The following is a 23,125-nucleotide window of genomic DNA, read 5'->3' as shown; positions in this document are numbered from 1 at the left end:
AAGTGCAGTCTGCCAACCAGATGGAGAAAGCTGGTGAAGTCACTTTGCTCTCTCTCCCGAACTCTGGGATGATGTTTACCAAAAATCTCAATCCACACTGATAATAAAAACAGCATGTTCTGTATCAGACTGCCACAGAAACAATTTGTGCAGAATCACTTTTCCAGAGAAAGACGGACTACCAAAAAATAGGCTAGCACATTAATGAAAACATCACGAATGGACTTCCACTCAAACCTTTATATTTCACGAGAAACATTTTGACAGGAAAACCTAGATGATGAATTGCATTGGCAATGAGGAGGTTTTTCTTAACATGTTGCTTTGTATGTTTTTGTTTCCCTGCCTCAGTGGTGCGGCTCCGTGTCGACAGCTTTTGATTGGAGATAACTGCAGGAAATGCTTGAAGGAGGGGGGACAATCAACTGTGAAATTAAGGGGACTAATTGGATCTCTCAAATGAGACAGATTTCCTGAGTTTGTGTCCATTCCATTGAAAGTATGTTCTTGCTCCAGCCCAGCAACGCTCTTTACAGGCCGATCCGTCTGTTACTTACATCCTTCAAAGAACGTTTTACATTGTAACCTACTAATTATAGTCAGTCGGGCACTTCGCATGATTTCAAAGGCTGTTTTCTTTCACCAAGGATCAAGATGAAAGTACAAGAATTTTTTGTTTTTATTTTTTTTCTTGTCACATGATGCTTCCATTGCCAGAACAACCTTCATTTACTGTTGGATACATTCTGCCCTCTAGTGGACAAGTACAGCTCTATCTGTCTATCTGTCTGTCTGTCTGTCTGTCTGTCTGTCTATCTATCTATCTGTCTGTCTATCTATCTATGTATCTGTCTGTCTGTCTGTCTGTCTGTCTATCTATCTGTCTGTCTGTCTGTCTATCTGTCTATCTATCTATATATCTATCTGTCTGTCTGTCTGTCTGTCTATCTATCTATCTGTCTGTCTGTCTGTCTGTCTATCTTTCTCAGCTGAAAATCTTTGGCATAAATTATTTGCCTGAAGTCCCACCTGAGATTTTAAGCAAATATTCCAATAATTTAATGGTACATTTTCATGTTTACTTTAAAAATATAATTTTATTAGATTTTTTTATCCTTTTTAAAGATTTTACCAGAATTGTTTTACATAAGCTAGCTATTGTTATTAGATCAAATGAATAAAGGTAGGTCATGGTTATAAGTGACCAAAATTATCACAGTTATCAATATTATCACAGTATTATTAAAATGTACTGGACATTTTCAAGAAGTTCTCATACACACACACACACTGAAATTATGTTGAAATCCAACAGATTTTAAACAAATAAAAATATTGATTGGGTGACTTACATCATAACATGTTGTTTTCTAACATGTACTAACTGTTCAAATAAATTTTGACGAAAAAAAGGCACACACAAACACACACAGAGAGAGAGAGAGTGTGTCATCAAAAAGAACAACTTACAAAACAGCCTACACAGTATATATATAAAAAACTTGAGATATTTGAAAAAGAACACTAATCAAAATTAGCCAACACTTACAGATACCTACAAGTTATTGATATTAATTGGGCACCAGTTGCTAATTTCCTTAATTATCTGACAAACACTATTTAACTGACAGCTTAACTTTGCAGTTTTCACTTTGCAAGATGGTGAGCCGTTCTAAAGTGACTGAAACCTCTAACAGCAGGTTGTCCAGATGAAGGCCAATAGCAGCCATTTCAAGAGAAGCTGGTCGTTCCAAATCTGTGATTTCTAGAATACTGGATCTTCACAATGTTACTAACTCATTCAAGTCCTCCAAAAAGGCTGAACGTCCATGAAAGACAAATGCACGAGAGGACAGGATAATGCGGAGAGTCTCAATTGGTTCAACGCTGCAGCTGGAATTGCTTGCCAGTTCAGCGCTGAACAGGTTAAGGATCTGTCTCGGCATACAGTGTCTCGACATTTAAGAGAATTTGGACTGAAAACCCACTCTGTAGTGACCAAACCTCTCATCAGCAGAAAGAATCAAAACATTGGGTGCTAATACAGCTACATGGCAGGGAGCAACATATGGTTACTTCCCTGTGTTCATCTCCCATTCAGCCTGCAATTTTCATGCAAGACAATATGCATGTCACATTGCAAAACAGGTCAAGCAATTCCTTGACTCTGAAAACATTGAAATAAAAAATTAGCGGGCAAGAGTTCTGATCTAAACCCAATTAAAAATCTCTGGAAAATCAAAGTTATGGCTAAGAAACCCATTAACTGTGGAAGAGACTGGAAGAAGAGTGGACCAAGATCACACATTTCTTAAAAAATAAATCATGTGTGTGTATACACATATATATCAGATGAAAGTTGATAAATATATTATATTCCTGGAAAAGTCCTTTTTAAATAAAAATATATATACAATAAAGTAATTATTTACTTCACTATATAATTGTATATTTGAGTGCAAACTTTAGCTCTTACTCTTTGCTCTTTCTGTCGGACCCAATGACTGCGCACTTCTGTTATTTTCTATGCAAACACTCCTTCAGCAGATTCGTGCCCTCTGTACATCTGATTGTGTACAGTGCAGTTAATTTTTTAACAGAACTCACATGTTGTTTTCCTATATATTACACAAATAACTGTACACCGTTACTGACCACACAACTCACACAAGCTTTATGTGAAGAGACAAAGTCTACTACAGGTTAGTTAAATGATCTTGAAAGTTTGTGAATGAACCCTAAAGACATACAAGATGTGCAAAAACAAAGAATCAACTTATCGATTATGCTTCATCATTTATAAACAGTTGAGTAGAAATATAAATCTGGACATTACATTTGTTTTAGAAAAGAATTCATAACATTCATAATCATACAAATGCAATATTAAAATATGGCATTAATAAAAATGTATCTTGCATGAAAATAGCTTTAGAAAACTATATAGAACGTACTATATATTGTGTCCAACAACATACTTTTAAAAATGTTGTTGCATCAGGTGACTATCGCACAAACCTTTTAAAGGATTTACAGACATATCCTTGTCTTAGATGTTTTACTAGATATGTATAAATCAGAGATATAGTTAACAGCAGCAGGGTCAGGGTCAAAGTGTTTGTCTACAGTGCCCTCCATAAGTATCGGGACAGTAAAGACAAAACTGCTCTGTTGGCTGTGGAGTCAAGACATTTACAAACATGATTAAAAGATGAATATGAGACAAAACTACAGAATGTCACATTTTATTATTGGGTGATTCAACACATAGATGTTTTACCAGCTAAGAAGTTCAGCACTTTTAGAGTTTCATCCCCCTATCTGATGTGAGCATAAGTATAGGAACAGTTGCCTCACAGCTCTTTCTACGTGATCAGCTGTGTCCTGTTGCATTAATTCTTCAGATATTAAAAGCAGGGAATGTGTCGTATCAGTTATATCCATTATTTCTGCATTTCAAAGGATGAGACCAAGAGTCTGGTGATGTCTATGGGTCACAGATTCACTGCTGTGATTGTGTGCAAGGGATCTGCAACTAAATAATAGCTTTTAATCTTTTATATCTGCCTTATGTTCAACTGTCCCAATACTTATGGAGGGCACTGTATGTCTATGAGAGAGAGAGAGAGAGGATCTTACAGTGAGGTGGATCTCAGCTTTCCAACTTACTTTGGATTTTTTTAATGGGAATTTTTATATCACTTGTTAATATTTGTTTATGCGAGTTCACATTGAAGTAGCTATTGTAAACAGATAGAACTTCTGATATATATAAAAATATTGATATTTACTTGATAAATAGATTATGTAGAAGCATTGTTCAGTATTAGTTCATATTACTAATATAGATGTTAACAAATAAAACTAAATTATTGTAAAGTGTATATAATTGTAAATAAGATAGCAGCACAATGACACAATATTCACCAGCTTCTGTTGGTCAATATATGTTTGACCGCTGTCACTCAGATGATCTATACTAGTGTTTTCATCCCTCTAGTTCATATGTTTATATTAAAAAAAGTGCAAAAAAAAAGTGACTGCGGTCAAACAAATATTTACCAACAGAAGCCGGTGAACTTAGATGGAGATAATTCTGGAAAGAATTTAGTATTTATTTCACAAGTAGCATTTAGTGAAAAATATAGCTTTGTTTATTAATGTGGTGCACAGTATCTTCACCTGAAGCATAAAATAAGCATTTTAACTGTATAGTAAAAATTACAGTTGTGACCCTGGACCACAAAACCAGTCATAACGGTACATTTTTTTGAAATTGAGATTTATGCATAATCTGAAAGCCGAATAAATAAGCTTTCCACTGATGTATGAGATACAGCTATTTGAAAAAGTCTAAATATTGAAAAAAAAAATCACCTTTAAAGTTGTCCAAATGAAGTACTTAGCAATGCATATTACTAATTAATAATTAAGTTTTGATAAATGTATGGTAGGAAATGTACAAAATATCTTTATGGAACATGATCTTTACTTTACAATAATTTTGGCACATGCAATCTATTGCTACAAATATACCCATGCTACTTAAGACAGGTTTTATGCTCCAGGGTCACATTTTATATATCATTGTTCTTGCACAACTTACAAAATACATACATATATTAATTTATATATATAATATGTGTGTGCTTCATTCAAAAATATCTTTTTAGTATTACAAAAAGAGACATTTTTTACATAAACGTTTAAAATATAAATAGTATGTACAAGATTTCTTGATTTCCAGTATATACATAATCACTTGATCATTAAACTTTCTTTACATCATCTTGAGAGAAGCTTCTAGCCCTTCAGTGTCTCAGCAAATCAATCAATCATGTAAATGGAACTAAAAAGCACAAACTTTGGCTTATCAATACAGAGTCCTGGCACCATTCCTGAGTTTCTGGACATCATTTCATTTCATCAGCAGAGACAAACAAGTCTGATCTTTCTAATCTGAATCCTCACTGCTGTATGAACTGTACGAGCTGTCGTAACACTCGGCCATGTAGAGAAACTTATGGATGTTTGGGTTCAGTTTGGGCACCCAGGCACGAGGAACCAGGAATGTCGCGAGGTTGAACAAATCCACAAACACTTTGTAACGATCACTGAAAGATGAGAACAAGGCATCTTCATTTTGTTTTCAATCTTATTAGAACTTTTCTGAGGTTAAAGTGTTACTGTTTAGCACAGATTTTGATCCCTGTGTGAACTCCAATAAACACAATGAAAATGTGTCAAACACTTGTAAACCATATCAGCGAAGATAAGTGAGCATTATGGATGATAACATGAGATAAGGATGAGGTGATGAGCTGTAATCATGCCACCATATACTAAGATGATGACCAAAACAACACAAAACAGGTCTACTGAGTGTAGACCTACAGTAGTTTAGTATTTCAGTTTGGAACAAAAAAGCATGTTTCTCAGATCATTAGTGAGACACAAACCTGACAGTGGAGCGAAGGTATTGGTATCCTGAAGATCCACCTGTCCCTGTCTTATTCCCAATCATTCTGTGCACCATACAGACGTGGTTATCTGGAGCAAAAGGTTTGTGGTGTTAGTGTGGGATATGGCTGTAGTATATGTAGAGATTCCTGAATTTGTGCTTAGAATCAAAGACTCACATCTCCACTTGGTCATGAGCATATCGATCTCCATCAGTGCGGTCAGGAGCTGGAAGGGCACCTGGAATCGAGGCTCTTCCCTGGAATACAAAAAAGGATGAAGATCTTCACTGTAAAAATATCCTATAATGCACAAAAACAATACTGAATATAGTGAAAAGTAGATTAAATGTAATCTTACACACCTATAGAAATTAATCATTAGAGCGCCCTGAAGGGCCTTGTAAGATAGTCGCCGTTCACCTTTTGGGAAAAGATTGAAATTCATTGATATTTATGCACCATAGATTTTAAAAATACTTTTCAAAATTATAGTAAATAAAACTGATTATTGGACAGTTTACAAGGAAATAGTATTTCAATCTTTACTACAAAATGTCTTGTTTAATTTAGTGTTACTTGCCATTGCTTTGTAATTATCTGTACAAATTTACAAGAAATGTGAAAATAGTTCAAAAGGAAATTCTACACCTTTTTCTCTGTATAGAATTGAAATTGATACTATAAGGTCTTAAAGTGTTCAAAAACATGGTATTACCTGCATTTTACCTTTGTAGGGGTAAATGGTTCCATAGGCTCTGTCCAAAATGGCATCCACTTATTTTATTATATTTTAAATGAACTTTTATTGTTTTGTATTTTAATTGAATTTTTTGTCATTATTATGCACTTTTGTCATTTTATTAGTTTGTTGTCATTGTTCTCTATAAATATAAATTTTAAGGTTTAATTTAGTTTTAGTTCCATTTTTTTTTTTTTTATCTGTTTCCTGTTCCAGTCAGCTTTGGCAACTGCAGTGTGTTTATTGTACTTTTTTCTTTTTCATAGTTTACGTAGTTTAATAGTTTATTTAACAATAATCACCCTGCCTATTCTATACTGCACTACTACTAGCAAAGCATTGTGAGCTAATCCTCACCTTTGCTTAAAAGATGCTCATGGCGTTTTGGATCAAACAGGGCGGTGAAGACCTCAGTCTGTTTGTTTAGATCTGCCAGAAGGTCCTCCTTAACCTCAGAATCTTCCATTTTCTGTAAGTCAAAGCAATGAGTAAACCTTGAGCATAGCAACATTTCTGAATGGAAATGACCAGAAAATGGAATGGAAAAAATCATTGTGATCGGAAAAGAAAGCAGAACGAACTTCCACTTTGTGCTTCTCCATCTTGAGACCCTCTTCAATGTTGGCTTGGAGTTTCCCCCAGAAATTAAATCCTTCCTTTTCCAGTCCAGGAGTCCTCTCCAGCCATTGCTACAATATACATTATATAATTGAGATGGCATACTAATTATGCCAAAAATAGTGCCAAAATCCATTATTGAAGATGAGAGGTTTTACCTCCACCAGCTGAAGGAGAGTGGGTTCCTGCTCTGAACTCAGCAGCGTCTCGCTCTCTTGTCCATGGAAGTTATCTCTGTAGTGCCGTCGGTTGTAGGGGACTCTCAAACGATCCGCCACACCAATCTTAGACTCCAGAAGACGGAACTGAAGACTCTGGAACCCCGAGGCTGGGGACAGATACTCCCTACAACACATAAGCAACATCTTAAACCCGTCCGATTTGTGCAACAAATCACTCAAACCGTTTTTTCTGGAATAAATGATTCATCTACTTCATTTTTTATGTCAGTGCAAATGTAAACTATATTAACCTCATGACTTTTTCTTCATTTTGTAAAATTAAGGCCTATTTTTCAGGGTTGTTTGAGCTGAGGCCATCCAGATCTCATCAGAAAATGAAAGTATTTTATGAGGTGGCAATTAGTATGATGTAATTCATACAGAAACGTAATTTCTGAAAAACACACACAGAGGTCCACCCTAAACCTGACTGTCAATGGGGCATAAGCAGACCATACGAAAACATATGAATGTGATTGTATGAATACATATGAAAAATTCGCAAATATTTATAGTGTTTATGAATCGCCATGAGAGTGTGTTGACTGAGGATGTTACCTGAAATCAAAGAAGTCCAGGGCAGTCATAGTCTCCAGGACAGCAAACTGCTCCATCAGTAGTTTGAAGATCATGGTGATCCTGTGGATCCTGCTCACCACCTTCAGCATGTTTCTCTCATCCCGAACCTGTAGACAAAAGTCCACATTTAATTGTTTCTTTTTTTATTTTGTTTTACAAAAAATACACCTACTCTCTTAAAAATAAAGGTTCCAAAAGGGGGGTTTCGCAGTGATACCACAGAAGTTCTCCCCAAAGAACCTTTCAGTGAACAATTCCTAAAATAACTTTGTGTGAAGAACATTTAAAAAAAGGAACCATTTCCACTAGAAAGAACCTTTTGTGGAATGGAAACATTTCCATGTATGTTAAAGGAGCAATAAACTCTTCCTGTCACCAACTCAATATAATAATTTTGTCAGTTTAACTCACATGGTTTTTAATGAACAGGTCCCGAACCGAATCAAGCTCCCACAGTATCTGCTTAAACCACAACTCATAAGCTAAAAGAGAAAACACAGAAAAACAGTCAGGATATGTGGAAACGGACCCTCAAACCACAAAATGTTTTTCATAATGTTATGTGAGAGCCAGAGGTGGGTAGAGTACTCAAAAACTGTACTCAAGTAAAAGTAAAAGTACTTCTAGAAATATTTACTCAAGTAAAAGTAAAAGTATAGTCTGAATAGTTACTTGAGTAAGAGTAAAAAAGTATTGGATAAAAAAACTACTCAAGTAGTTAGTTACTAGTTACTTTGAATCATATAGATACTGAATATAGTCTATTTTATTTAGATATATAGATTACATTTATGTAATGTGTGTGTGTGCCGTTCAAAATATTTTTATTAAATTTTTTAATGTAATTTATTTCAGTGATGCAGATCTGAATTTTCATCAGCCTTTTTCGCCAGTCTTCAGTGTCACATGATCCTTCAGAAATCATTCCAATATGTTGATTTATTATCAATGCTGCTCTTTTTTTAGCTTTTATTCATCAAAGAATCCTGAACAAAATGTCACAGGTTCCAAAAAATATTAAGCAGCAAAACTGTTTCCAACACTGGTAATAAATCGATTATATTATAATGATTTCTGAAGGATCATATGACTCCGAAAACTGGAGTAACAGCTGATGAAAATTCTGATTTGCATCACTGAATTAAATTATATTTTAAAGTAAATTAATTATGTATTATCCTATAACCTCTGACACTGAAAACGCCTCACATGACTGCTCTGAACATAACGAAACAAATGCATATTGATGGATCTTCTGTTCTGCAAAATGTAAACAAATGTAGCCTATATTTTTGCAAGCTTAAATATTGTAAAAATATGAATATTAATTGTGTCTAGAACAGCTCGCGCGCCGCTGCGCAGAGCTAACGCGGGTTCCGCGGGTGTTCATTTCATACTCTGTGACAGCTTATTTAATGCATAAATTATACATTGTATTTAATGTAAGTACATGTACAACAAACTGGTAATGCCATAGTGGTATCGTGGCCTATACCTGTGGAACAGTAGACAGCACACGCGGTGTTCATCTAATAAAAGATCTTCATATAGCTGTAGCAAACAAGCCTTTGCAGATTTGCTTTCACCTGACTGTAGATCCAAAGCCACGTCTTCAGCGCTCTTGATGTTCTTAAACTCTCTGTTATCTGAGTGAGAACCGCTTCAGAGACTCAGCGCGTGCGGCAGGGAACTGAACGAATCATTCAAACTGATTCACGAATCGATTCACTGGTTTGCCAACTGGTTTGATAAAGCCTTTAAACAGAATCGACTCAAAAGAATTAATCATTCGCGAATGGGCATCGTTCATTGCCCAGAGAAAAGTAGACGGCGCGTTTGGAATAAACTGAAGCATTTTTAACTTGTATTTCATTAAGATACAGTAACGAGAGGAGAGTCGCCCACAGTAACGAAGTAAAAGTACTGTTTTTTCACTAAAAATATACTTGAGTAAGAGTAAAAGTACCCATTTTAAAATATACTCTAAAAGTATTAGTTACCCAAAAAATGTACTCAAGTAAATGTAACGAAGTAAATGTAACTCGTTACTACCCACCTCTGGTGAGAGCTAATGGGTTTTCATATAGTATGGATACATAGAAATAGATTACCTTGGTGGGTAACAATGAAGAGATGCTCATCGTGGATTTTGTTACCTTTCTGTTGACTCTGCAAAACTTGAGCGCTCAACACCTTGTCAAGCTAACAGCAATCAGATCAAAGGTATTACACCTTAATGCATTTCATGATGTGGTTAAGTCATTTTCAGCTAAACAGGCTCAAAGTTAGATACGAATAATTCATATTTGGATCAGTACATATATAAAGGTCGATGACTTATTACCTGTAGGTATTCTCCATAGATGATTCCTCCTTTCGTGGCTTTGTTGATGCCCTTTTGGGATTCATCCTCTTCCTCTGCCTTACTGGAAAACAATCTAATTGTGAGATAAAAAATATATATATATACATCCATTTATATCTGAATTATGTTCAGGTTAAATATAAAAAAACATAACATTTTGTTTTGATTTCATTTGAATTTGACAGGAATTAAAAGTTAAAAAAAAGTTAAAAACTAATTCTGTAAACATACTGATGCTTTCTTCCCAGAAAAGGACATCCACTCATGTTTTTCCTCAAAATGTCTGACAGGAATTGATCTTATGTATGTTTACTGAAGGTTATCACAAGGTTCTGGGTGCTTCGTTGCAAAGTGAAGCATTTAAAGGTTTTCAGGGTCCAATCAAATGCTGCCGAGCCAGACCCTGCCTATCAGAGCAAACACACATGGTAGGCATGTGAGAGTGTGTGTTTGTGTACAGTTTACAATGTAATTGTTATGGGGGGGGGGTCAAGCCAAATAAAGCCATGCAGACCAGGGTTGTCATAGTTTCTAACTAAAACTAAAACCAGTTTTGTAACTTGAAAATAAATAAACATTACATGAAATAAAATATGAAGAGTTCAGATGCAAAAGCCTCTAAGTGCCATCTGAAATTTTCATCAAGGCTTCTATGTTTAGGTTCAGTTATTTTACTCTAATGGCATTATATAGATCCTTTTCTATGCAATTAAAGTGAAATAACTGACATAAATATATAAAAATGCTCTAGAAGAAAATTTCAGATGGCATTTAGATGCTTTCGCATCTGAACTCTTTACTCCTTCTGACAGGAAGGAAGAACTTGGGTAGGAAAAGGTGCACAAGCAACAGGAATGACCGCAAGCTTGAGAATACTGTCAAGCAAAGCTGATTCAAACACTTGGGAGAGCTTCACAAAGAGTGGACTGAAGCTGGAGGAAACGGGCTACCAAGCCACTTCTGAAACAGAAGCAATGTCAGAAGTAGTGATGCACCGATCATGATTTTTCATGGACGATTCCGATTTTTTACAAGCTGGCTGATTCCGATACCAATTTCCATTTTTTATTTCTTCAAGCAACAATTATTTGGTATTTAACAACAGTTTTTTTTTTTTTATTTGTTTGGTATTAAACAACAGTTATTTGGTTTTTAACTGTAACCATGTGAAATTAAAGGCAACAGCTGTAGTAATTACAATCCAAACAACACAATCAACACACATCCAACAGTCCAAACAAAGATGTTCCTTAATCAGCATTCAGCATGTTTTCATTTTAAAATTTGGTGTAAAGAATATAATCAAATAATGTTTAGTGCAACGAGTAAAACAAAGATGCTACAGCACGTTCTTTTTAAATCAAATCAAGTCAGTGTAATTTTAAGGTAAAATAAAAATAATCATCCTGTACAGAACTGACGTTTACTTCTGGCTTTTCAAAAGTGCATGCATGTGGTTTTTTTTTTTTACAAAATGAAGCATTTCAGCTTTGTCACAAGTTGGTCTGTTTCGTTACTCATCCAACACGTGAGAAATTATATATACATATATATATATAAATAAATAATCAAACCCTGAATCAAATCAAACACTAAATCTTATTGAAAGAGTTTTTTGGGGATTACAAGACTGGCTGTTACATAAAAGCAGACGTTTGCGAACACATATGTTCCTGTTGGACCAGCATCCTGGAACAGAACATCATTTGGAGCCCGACAAGAGGGCCTAAAAAATAAATAAATCGATATTTCAGAGACAGAGCTTGAGGTCAAAGGGTGTTGTAGTTTTAATGGGGGCTTAAGTCTGGTTAATGTACAAATTTATGAGCAAACACAAGCAAAAACAAATCACATGCTCCGAGTTCACAGAAAACGACGACTAAACAAATTGACCTTGACACTTGCTCGGGTCACATGATCTGATAATAGGAAATAAAAATAAAAATTAGCGACTGCCACTGAATTAAACAATTATATATATATATATATCACTATTTAAAATGTAAATGAAAATTCAAATATGATAGATTATTTGCATCAAGCTAACGCAACAAACTAATTTGTCTTGCTTTGTTTCTATGAAGTGAGTGGTCCTAAATAACCATATTAAGCATAAAATCTGAAAATTTCCCATATAGGCTAATTTAGCAATGAACAAAAAGAGACTTCTGTTTGTGACATTTATTACAGAGCATTAAGCAGGGGAGAAAAAGGTTCTAAACATACAATTTTTATTAAAGCAAATAAAAATAAATTACGTGTATTAAAAAACTGCAATGACAAATTTACATCTCTACAAAAATAAAAGTGGTGGGATTTAGAATACCTACAGAACATCTCCAAGAATACGGACCCACATGACTTTTTCCATATTTATTTAGCATTAATCATTACAAATACACACATTTCCCTGAGGAAATTAACTACTCCGACTTTAAAACAACCAGTGGCTGATCTTTTGCTCATGTTTGATAACACCGTTCTCAAATGAAAATGAACATGACATACTATACAAAATGAATGAAAGCAAGGAGTAACATTGTGTACGGAATAATCTCCAGAAATCAAACACTCTTATTCCTGTGTGAAGTGCAGATATGACAAATGACATGAACACGGCCCCGGTTTTGAAAAAAAAACAATTTTTCAGCACATAAATGATTGCTATGGACCATAACGAATGACATGACATATTTCAGCGTGCATTTGAAGATGGAAAAGTGAACAAAACCAATACAAATGTGCATAAGGTGCAGGTTTGTTATTGTGACAGGATTTAATGATGTTCTCCAAGGCCCAGCAGCAACCTACTGCCTCCTAGAGGAAGAGAAACTGATTGCTACACCACACAGTTCAGATCAAGACAAACAAAACTATTTATATAAAATAAAATAAAAAAAACAGCATTAACAAGAACAATTAAAAAAAATAATTTAACATTCCCCATCCCAAAATCATTCAGCATTGTGTTCACATTTGTTAAGGACATACAGGTAAAAAAAAAATAAGATTGTTGTGTTCATCCATCCGGGGTCAGTAGATGGTGTGAGCAGATGCTTTGAGGTGGTAGTTTACTAAACCGATACATCGTGTAATTGATCATATCAACAAGGTCAATAACAGCAAGGTGATTTTTTGTTGCCTCGCTCAAGGAATGCCCAGCAAACACGTATTTATGATATAAACGGATACAATATCGGACAAACACGGTTGAAAAGAACACACTGCAATTATTTCAGATGATCAATACCATTTCATAAAACAAACAGTACCAAAGTATTGCAGAAATGGAGCAATAAATACAGAGATTCAGCCCTTTTTCAGATTAAACTGAAGAATTAAAAATGCCCCACACAGTAAAATAAATCAACATGAATTTGAAGTCCAAACAATAAATAAACAAACATGGAAGAAAACCTATGATCAGATTGTAAGATTTACTGTATGAACTTCAACTTTATGGAGTCCTTTGTTTTCATAGAGCATTTTAAGGTTTGTGTAGAACATATCTTCAATATGTTTACAAATTGTATTTCCTCATATTATTTATTAGAAGCCCAACAGACATGCAACTGGTATTTGTTTTTTATAGATTAGCAGCAAAACCGTTAAGTCATGCACAAGTAATACTGTTATGTGGCCAATTTTGAGTGATTTCATTGGCAGCCTGATTTGATTTGGATTGCTAAATTTGAACATACTGTTTTCAGATAGTCCCCACTCCAGTTCATTTGTACTTTTTCCTAATAAATGTGCCCTAAATTTCTTTGTGAACAATCAATGCACCTGAGCCCCTTCCAGCCGATTCCCAAAAATGATGCAGCCAGTAAAATGAACAAAACACAAACGACTTTCACAATGTTTGGCCTTCCTCACCTGAATCCCACCTCGATTCTTCCATGGGAAGAGATATGAAAAGTAAAGAGCATGTGTAGTAATATATATATTGTGTGTGTATATGTGTGTGTGTGTGTGTGTATCTACCTCGATATATTTGTAAAAACGAGCTGGCTGTAAATGAAGCTGGATCTTGGATTGTATGAGCCACTAGAGTTTGGTTTGGTTTGTTCCACATGCAGCGATGGTTTCCAAAGCGGTAGCATGCAGCCCCTGCAGCGCAGCCTGTAGAGATGATACACTACCGACTACATTAACAGGGCGTAGCTTGAAATCCAGTGAAGAGCTGATATCCGTAGGAGAGCCACCAGGTCCATGAAATCACAGAGAAGGTGATGTAAAGAGAGACATTTGGTAGAGTTCAATCACTTTGCGGTCTACTTGATGTCTTAAGGGGGATATTGGTGACAAACCGCATTCCCGTGTGGGCGGAGCTTCCACACTTCCCAGCATGTGAACCCCACCCACTAAACCCCCCCCCCCCCCCCAAAAACAATCTTGAGCAGCAGAAAAATAAAGGAAAATCAAAGAAGAGAGATATCTTTGAGGTGTTAATACAAACTCTCCTTTGCAGGTTTTTGGTGTCTTTATCGTTTCTCTTTTAACAAAATCGTTATATTTGACAGTGCTTCATTTGTTTAAAGTTATCCCTGGTGGTTTGGACATGCGATACAGAGTGTGTTGGTGGAAACGCTAGGAAACGGCCTCGATCTGGTAGGAGCAGTCATCTGGAAAAGGGGTGAGTTTGGCTTCAGTAGTGCTCTTAGGTTTGGGAGGCCAGTCGGGATCCACGCTCAGCTCTTGGGCCAGGTGCATGTACCGAGCCTTGGGCACTTTTTTCTGCCGGCAGCAGAGCCAGGAGAGGCATTTCGTTCCAAGCATGTCTATTCCTCCCTATAGACACACATACACACCGGCCAGGGGGAAGTGGAGAGAAGAAGAGAAGATAAGAAGTCTGGTTTTATCATTTCCTTCGAAAGACAGAATTCAAACCTGTGATGGAAACACTAAGCTATAACAAAATAAGATGAGATGAGATATACATTTTCATTATCGTAGAAGAGCCTTTGGTCTGTCTGTACAGTATGTCATGCCTCTGAGCACATGCAAAGGTAATCACTCTTTATGCTTATTAAAATTAAAACCAAAATTCAATATGACCAAAATGCTTGCTTTAGTATACTTTTGAAGCTCAAATGGCATTAAAAAGAATGTTCTGGGTTCAAATCCATAGCATGCTGACAGTTACCACAGAAAATAATTTTTAAAACAAGCAAAAGTTGTGTATAAAGTAATGCGCCTACAACACAAGTATATGGGGGTAGGCCATCGCACTGGGGTAAATATTTAAATACACAATTATAAAATTGTAGACAGAAGACATTAAAATGGTACTTGCGTGACAAAACTACTTCTAAAGCTAATGTGGTAAAGTATGATGAACACGAGTTAATTCACCTGTTGGCATATTTTGGGATGGCAGGATTATTATAAGCTTCAACAAAATGATGAGCAATGCATTTCTTTTTGTGAAGCCATCTGGAGGCCCAGCTCCATGGACTTCCATTGTAATTGCATTACTGTAAACAATTTTGGCTTTTTACATTGTCAAAATTATTTTTTTGTGGTAATCAAAGGCAGGCCAGATACTGTCAATAAAGCTTGCTTTAAATCTGGAACATTCTTGTAAAGGAATATTCCAGGTTATGTGCAATTTAAAGTCTATTATAGCTTAATGATTATTATATTGTTACTTTCTCTATATCAGTGTTGTTATTGTTGATTAAAACTGAAACTAATGATTAAAAATCATTTTATAAAACTGTTCAATAAATGACAAAAGCACAACACAGATCTACTAAAACTTTTCAAATGAAGAACTGAAAATATAAATAATATAAATCTGTATATAAATAAAAACATATGTATGAGGACACCACAACACGTTTTACATGTGCTTTTCAGATGCAACCTCAAACAATTCAATTGGTAACTTGCAACAAGAAGTTTATCCAACTAGAAAAGTAGTCCCACTTTAAAAAGATGATTCAAGCAAGTAAAAATGACTGCCTGTGAAAATTGACAGCAGGCCAGACTCATTTTGAACCCCGAACATTCATTTAAAAAGGAAAAATCAGAGTTATTTATCCTTCAATGTCTATGACAACTTTACTATTCACTACCGGTCAAAAGTTTGGGATTAGTAAAATATGAACTTTTTTTCCCAAGTCTCACCAAGGGTGCATTTATTTGATTAAAAAAAAACTATAAAAATAGTAATATTCTGAAATATTATTATAATTTTAAACAACAGTTCTAGTAATGTTTTAAATAAAATGTAATTTATTCCTGATGGCAACAAATGGAAGGTTCAAAGGCAAAAATGCTGAATAAAAAGATATAAAAAAAATTAATAAAATCTTACTGACCACAAACTTTCGAACAGGATACCAGTAATAGGACTTTTTATAAAAGGCTAGTTACATGGAACTGCAAACGCTACATTTAGTTATACAAAATCAATAGTTCCTCCGCAAAAACAAACTCTTTCCCATAGACATTAAGTTTCAAACAACCCGGAAAATTCCTTTAACAAAACCAGATGCTTAATTCAACACACAAAACACAATGTATCAGCGCGTTAGTGCAAGTTTTGCGATTCACCGAGTTAGACATTAAGCATTGCCACATACCTGCACCATCACTGCGGTTTAAACAGACGCAGAGCTTACACATGTATGCAGTAGTTACCACTACAGGAGGAGTATTAGAGGAAAATGGGGGGAAGTGGGGTAATCGTAAGCCCCCCAGAGCATGACAAAACAAGAGTCCTAACAGGGAGTACTAGAGAGCGTTCAGAAAAATCATGTTGGCGCATGCAAGGCCAAACGTTAAGACAGGGTGATGGGTGAGAGGGAGAGAGAAGAGGAGGAGGAGGAGGAAGGAAAGGGGGAAAAGAGTGAAAGTGGACACCAGGAAGTGAAAAGGCAACGGTGAACAGAAGTGTCAGATTTTTCCCAACCTGTGGTGTTGGGCCTGCAGGGGAGACGCCATAGCTGCCCTTCTTGTCTCTGCTGAACACATGCTTCCATAAGATGACGTCAAGCACGACGGTCTAAAGAATATCGCAGTAGGGTGGAAAGAATGAAGAAAGCTACGGATCACATGGCTAGCAAAAGATTTATGGTCATCATTTGTTTCTGCTTTATCCTTGTCAAGAGCAAAACTAAATACATTTCTTGAAAGGGCAGTGCTTTTTTTTTGGGATTGTGTGTTAGTTTAAGAAAAATAGTGGAGGCAAGAGAATTACATTATTCTGCACTAAAAGTCATCAGTTCATTGGCAATGAACATAAACCGAGATCACAGGCTCGAGTCCCATTGATTGGCTGTTGTAGTCTAGGGTTCTAATGACTGACAGGTGAGAGAGAACGGCGTGACCTGTATTTAGCACCAGGAAGTCATTGGGATCTAAAAGGCGAAGCAAACAGCCACTATGCCACTACGATGATTGCTGGCATAATCATAAGAAATCTTGGCTTCTTATTTTAATTAATGATTCCTTTAGTGCTGTTAGCTACTGATTTTAATATTGTTACACCATATACATATATTGAACTGAATTACATTTATATTTGAGTGGATTTATTTAGAGGAAATGCTTAATAGTTAATTAAATGAATTGCAAATAATAGAAATTATAAAAAAAAAAGATCAACTTATTACAACAAAAAACAGATGTTCAGACATTAATTCAGTAGTTACAACAAATAATTGCCTTTTTAGACACATATACACATACATATATATATATATATATATATATATATATATATATATATATATATATATATATATATATATATATATATACACATACACATACACATACATACATACATATATACACACACACACAGTGCCCTCCAAAAGTATTGGAACAGTAAAGACAAAATTGCTCTGTTGGCTGTGGAGTCAAGACATTTACAAATATGATTAAAAGATGAATGTGAGACAAAACTACAGAATGTCACATTTTATTATTAGCCGTTTCAAAACATACATGTTTTACCAGCTAAGAAGTTCAGCACTTTTAGAGTTTCATCCCTCTATCTGATGTGAGCATAAGTATTGGAACAGTTGCCTCACAGGTCTAAGTGATCAGCTGTGTCCTGTTGCATTAATTCTTCAGATATTAAAAGCAGGGAATGTGTCGTATCAGTTATATCCATAACTTCTGCATTCTGAATCTGGCATTGGATGATGACACACACAAACCAGGATGAAGACGAGGGAGCTGACTTTGAAAGAAAAGCAAGCAATTTGGATGCTAAAAGAAAAGAGGAAGTCAGTTAGAGCTCTAGCAAAAACAAAGGGCATGGAGAAATCAAGAGTTTGGAAACCACCAGCGACACCAGTAACCAACAACGACCTGATCGGCTGAGAAAACAACAGTAGTTGATGACAGACAAATCATAAAAGCTGTGAAAATTATCCCTAAAAGACGTGTCTGTAAAATCACCAACAACTTCCAGAAAGCTGGGGTGATGCTCTGACAATCTACTGTCTTCAGGAGACTTTGACACAGAATTACAGATGCTACACAGAAAGATGCAAACCTCTGACCAGCACCAAAAATAGAAAGGCAAGAGTAGAGTTTGCAGAAAAGCCCAAAGGTGAGCCAGAAGAGTTTTGGAACTGTGTTTATGGACCAATGAGACAAAAATGAAACTTTAAGTGATGGGAAAGCAAAAATGTGGAGAAAAAAGGGAACTGTAATGACCCCAAGCATACAGCCTCATCTGTAAAGCATGGTGGAGGTGTTGTCGTGGCATGGGTATGCATGGCTGCCTCTGGAACAGGCCCTCTCAACTTTACTGATGACTTAATGTATGATGACAGTAGCAGAATGAATTTGGAAGGGTACAAATCCATCTTGCCTACCAATATTCAAGAAAATGCCACCAGATTCATTGGGAAGTGCTTCATATTGCATCAGGACAATGACCCAAAACACCCTGCCAGTTCAGTCAAGGAATTTATAAGGGCAAAGAAATGGAAAGTCTTAGATTGCTCAAGTCAGTCTCCAGATTTAAATCCAATTGAACATGAATTTCACCAGCTGGAGAGGACAGTAAAGGCAGAAACTCCCCAAAACAAGCAACAATTGGAATTGGCTGCATTAAAGGCTGGGAAAGTATTTCAAGATGAGACCAAGAGTCTGGTGATGTCTATGGGTCACAGACTCACTGCTGTGATTGTGTGCAAGGGATCTGCAACTAAATAATAGCTTTTAATCTTTTATATCTGCCTTATGTTCAACTGTCCCGATACTTATGCTGTGGGATGAACTCTAAAAGTGCTGTTCTTTTTATTTGGTAAAACATGTATGTTTTGAAACGGCTAATAATAAAATGTGACATTCTGTAGTTTTGTCTCATATTCATCTTTTAATCATATTTGCAAATGTCTTGACTCCACAGCCAACAGAACAATTTTGTGTTCCATATATATATATATATATAGTTAGTTAGAAACTTTATTAATCCCTGTAAAGGGAAACTCATTTGCCACCGTTATACAGTACAAACAACACTAATTATTAAACAACACTGTATGTATATAAACATATAATAAGTACATAAAAAAAATATGTACATAAAATTAGCACCAGCTTTTTGATTCCTAACCCTGTGTGTTTTTCCTGTATATCCCCATCAAATACACTTGAGAGTTTTAATTGGGTTACAGCAAGAGCAGTATGTTATGGCCCTGGCTGAAGGGTCCACTACATCTGACAGTCCTCTAAGAAAAAGTATCATCCATAATATAGTGCTGTACTTTCCCAAATATATATGAGCTAGCAATAAAACTACATAATGATTTAATTATCCGACCTTGATTCAAAATGCCCAGTTTATTTTCATATGTGAATATCCACAACAAATAAGGTGGCAGATGTAACAGCCTGATGTTCCCACTTACCTCAATGAAGACAGACACTACGGTGTTGCCCAGCACAATAATAACCATAAACACACGCCAGCTCAAAGGAACACATACGAGCTGAGGAGAATGTAGACAATGCAATGAACATCTTAAAACAAACATAATTTTTCCATAAAATTATTATGCAGCACAACTGTTTTCAACATTAGACACTTATCTCTGAACAATCTAGGTTTTATAAGGGCCTGAGTTATAATTACTCAAAGCATAGGCCATATATTACGGCTTCATACCTCTAAAAATTCATAGATTCCAGAGATTGGGACAAACATGATGAAAAACAGGAAAACGGTGAGAATAAAAGCAGAGAGTACAAACGGCCCTGAAAGAAGAAGAGGGAAAAAAAAAATAGTCATTGAAGAGTAAGAAAGAAGCAGATTAGCATTTCCTCTGTTTTCTAGACAATGTCAAGACAAGAACTATTATAACCATATATTATGCATATATGACATCACTTACATTTTAATTCTAGAGAAACCTAGAAAAAACTAAATAAATACCCAAAATTAACTGCACAAAAATATAAGGATGCAGAGAGAGACAGCAAATATTATATATATATACACTCACCTAAAGGATTATTAGGAACACCTGTTCAATTTCTCATTAATGCAATTATCTAATCAACCAATCACATGGCAGTTGCTTCAGTGCATTTAGGGGTGTGGTCCTGGTCAAGACAATCTCCTGAACTCCAAACTGAATGTCAGAATGGGAAAGAAAGGGGATTTAAGCAATTTTGAGCGTGGCATGGTTGTTGGTGCCAGACGGGCCGGACTGAGTATTTCACAATCTGCTCAGTTACTGGGATTTTCACGCACAACCATTTCTAGGGTTTACAAAGAATGGTGTGAAAAGGGAAAAACATCCAGTATGCGGCAGTCCTGTGGGCGAAAATGCCTTGTTGATGCTAGAGGTCAGAGGAGAATGGGCCGACTGATTCAAGCTGATAGAAGAGCAACTTTGACTGAAATAACCACTCGTTACAACCGAGGTATGCAGCAAAGCATTTGTGAAGCCACAACACGCACAACCTTGAGGCGAATGGGCTACAACAGCAGAAGACCCCACCGGGTACCACTCATCTCCACAACAAATAGGAAAAAGAGGCTACAATTTGCACGAGCTCACCAAAATTGGACGGTTGAAGACTGGAAAAATGTTGCCTGGTCTGAGGAGTCTCGATTTCTGTTGAGACATTCAGATGGTAGAGTCAGAATTTGGTGTAAACAGAATGAGAACATGGATCCAACATGCCTTGTTACCACTGTGCAGGCTGGTGGTGGTGGTGTAATGGTGTGGGGGATGTTTTCTTGGCACACTTTAGGCCCCTTAGTGCCAATTGGGCATCGTTTAAATGCCACGGCCTACCTGAGCATTGTTTCTGACCATGTCCATCCCTTTATGACCACCATGTACCCATCCTCTGATGGCTACTTCCAGCAGGATAATGCACCATGTCACAAAGCTCGAATCATTTCAAATTGGTTTCTTGAACATGACAATGAGTTCACTGTACTAAAATGGCCCCCACAGTCACCAGATCTCAACCCAATAGAGCATCTTTGGGATGTGGTGGAACGGGAGCTTCGTGCCCTGGATGTGCATCCCACAAATCTCCATCAACTGCAAGATGCTATCCTATCAATATGGGCCAACATTTCTAAAGAATGCTTTCAGCACCTTGTTGAATCAATGCCACGTAGAATTAAGGCAGTTCTGAAGGCGAAAGGGGGTCAAACACAGTATTAGTATGGTGTTCCTAATAATCCTTTAGGTGAGTGTATATATATAACACTCAATGGGAAATGTTCAAAATGCACTCTTAATGTTCCATATGCAAAATAATAAAATAAATAGAATATAAAAAAAAGTGTAAGGGATTTTAAAACAATGCTGCTTTGTGAGTTTGTCACACTGCACTGTGAATGCATCAAGCTGAAAAAAAGTTTATCCTTACAGTTCTTGTAGCTGGGCTGGCGGAAAGGCTTTCCTTTGGAGAAAACAATGGCAACAATGAGGTACTGAAAAGAGGAGACGAAGAAGAGTGTGGTATTCACATCATTCATGATTCTTTCTTCAGTCTCTACTTCAGTGGAGTTCTCCATTTGATGGGGAGCAGAGCAGTTGTAGAAACTGGAAAAATAAAACAAAAAGACTAGAGCTGATTTAAGATTATAATAATTTTTTTATGCAATCAAGGTTAAGTATGAAAACAATATGAAGACTGTTTAAGTGTATTGCAGTACCACGAATGCACTGTACTCACTCTGGTTTGGAGTACCAGTCCAATTCTTGGATCAAGAGGAAGGCCGTGATCTGGAAACCCAGGCAAATGAGAATCTGGGTCAGAACTGAGAAGAGGAGAGGACCTGAGACGAGACCGGAGGGAGGTCTCTGGGCAACAAGCTCCTTCCATGCAGAATTCAAACTCACTAAGAGCAAATGAAAAGAAATGATAGAAAATTGACTTACAAATAATCAATAACATACCTCAGTTTTAACGAGTTCAATGTCTTAATGTTCAATCTAAATGCTCTGACAACATGAAATCGGAATATTTACCTCATCGTTTATTGAAAAGGTTTGCAGCCATTAAGATCAATTTGAGCTGAACAAGAAAGATATTACAGATCATACTCACTAGTGAAGACAATTAGAAGAATGATGGCCATATCGATGAAGAGAAACTGGAAGTCACCCAGGTTACTGCGAATCTGAAATGCATTACTAATGGATCAGGAATGTAGAAGCAATCACAGCATGAAATAATGACCTTCTGTCACTCACAAGCACAGAAAGATGTATCATAACTACAATAAGTAGTTCAGTGAAAGACGGGAACTTACGGAGTAGAGAAGGGCGACACTGAGGCATTGAATAATACTGTACAGAGCCATGAACTTAAACACACAGAAGGAGGTGATGAGAGCCGCTCTGCCCTCCCTGTGGAGAAACAACATGTGTGAGACTCGAAAAACAGGACGTTTTGTGAAAAGAACATTTGTCATTGGGAAACGCTGTCTACAATGTTGAAGGTCCAAACAAGCACCCTCATCAACTCCAAATGATTTATTTTCAAAACATTCAATTTGAGGCGCATCAGCATCATTTAAGACTAATACAGCATCCTAACCAGTTTCCACAGAAACCAAGCAATCGACAAAATGTCCTGTTTCTCAATGTGGTTCATTAGCAAAAACTTAAATTACTCGCATTATTAAGTTAATCAAAGC

The 23,125-nt window shown here is 36.2% G+C and overlaps 2 protein-coding genes across 6 annotated transcripts in view; both read right to left on the bottom strand.

The window, feature by feature from the left end:
- Nucleotides 1-2,708: 2,708 nt before the first annotated feature.
- LOC306854980 (tryptophan 2,3-dioxygenase B) lies at nucleotides 2,709-10,325 on the bottom strand. 3 transcript variants are annotated; one of them, XR_013782888.1, is made up of 13 exons: nucleotides 10,216-10,325; nucleotides 9,964-10,057; nucleotides 9,731-9,821; nucleotides 8,031-8,101; nucleotides 7,599-7,726; nucleotides 6,978-7,164; nucleotides 6,783-6,890; nucleotides 6,559-6,670; nucleotides 5,825-5,882; nucleotides 5,640-5,719; nucleotides 5,460-5,550; nucleotides 4,265-5,114; nucleotides 2,709-3,656 (listed from the first exon to the last, which is right to left on the bottom strand). XR_013782888.1 is itself a non-coding variant. In XM_079393342.1 (12 exons), exons 1-12 carry the CDS (start codon nucleotides 10,248-10,250, stop codon nucleotides 4,955-4,957), a joined length of 1,203 nt encoding a protein of 400 aa, XP_079249468.1. In that variant the 5' UTR covers nucleotides 10,251-10,309; the 3' UTR covers nucleotides 4,099-4,954. The 3 variants fall into 3 exon arrangements, 2 of the variants coding, with proteins under 2 accessions (XP_079249468.1, XP_079249467.1); XM_079393342.1 differs by lacking the exon at nucleotides 2,709-3,656 and having other exon boundaries at nucleotides 4,099-5,114; nucleotides 9,964-10,045; nucleotides 10,216-10,309; XM_079393341.1 differs by lacking the exon at nucleotides 2,709-3,656 and having other exon boundaries at nucleotides 4,100-5,114.
- Nucleotides 10,326-12,158: 1,833 nt separating this feature from the next.
- Nucleotides 12,159-23,125, bottom strand: part of LOC306855039 (polyamine-transporting ATPase 13A3-like) — a 40,256-nt gene continuing 29,289 nt past the window's right edge. The window contains exons 27-34 of one of the 3 annotated variants that reach the window (XR_013782892.1): nucleotides 22,739-22,835; nucleotides 22,534-22,606; nucleotides 22,159-22,324; nucleotides 21,950-22,025; nucleotides 20,123-20,211; nucleotides 19,866-19,946; nucleotides 16,904-16,996; nucleotides 12,159-14,775 (exon numbers count right to left, since the gene is read on the bottom strand). Coding sequence is in view for 2 of the 3 variants with exons in the window: in XM_079393435.1 (XP_079249561.1) it covers nucleotides 14,575-14,775; nucleotides 16,904-16,996; nucleotides 19,866-19,946; nucleotides 20,123-20,211; nucleotides 21,850-22,025; nucleotides 22,159-22,324; nucleotides 22,534-22,606; nucleotides 22,739-22,835 (976 nt within the window). In the remaining variant the exon portion in view is untranslated. Of the gene's footprint in view, nucleotides 14,776-16,903; nucleotides 16,997-19,845; nucleotides 19,947-20,122; nucleotides 20,212-21,849; nucleotides 22,026-22,158; nucleotides 22,325-22,533; nucleotides 22,607-22,738; nucleotides 22,836-23,125 lie in introns of those variants that run through there. The other 2 variants (XM_079393435.1, XM_079393436.1) reach the window with 2 other exon arrangements.

The sequence above is a fragment of the Barbus barbus genome (genome assembly GCF_936440315.1).
Source record: "Barbus barbus genome assembly, chromosome: 35".
Taxonomy (NCBI): domain Eukaryota; kingdom Metazoa; phylum Chordata; class Actinopteri; order Cypriniformes; family Cyprinidae; genus Barbus; species Barbus barbus.
This window is presented reverse-complemented; position numbering and strand designations above follow the sequence as displayed.

What these genes read in the sequence shown, in the direction of transcription:
- LOC306854980 (XM_079393341.1), bottom strand. Translation starts at nt 10,250, where the DNA reads ATGAGTGGATGTCCTTTTCTGGGAAGAAAGCATCA. An exon ending in ACCTGTTCATTAAAAACCAT is followed by an intron (nt 7,727 to 8,030) that starts GTGAGTTAAACT and finishes TTTTGTCTACAG; the next exon opens with GTTCGGGATGAGAGAAACAT. An exon ending in CTAATGATTAATTTCTATAG is followed by an intron (nt 5,720 to 5,824) that starts GTGTGTAAGATT and finishes TTTGTATTCCAG; the next exon opens with GGAAGAGCCTCGATTCCAGG.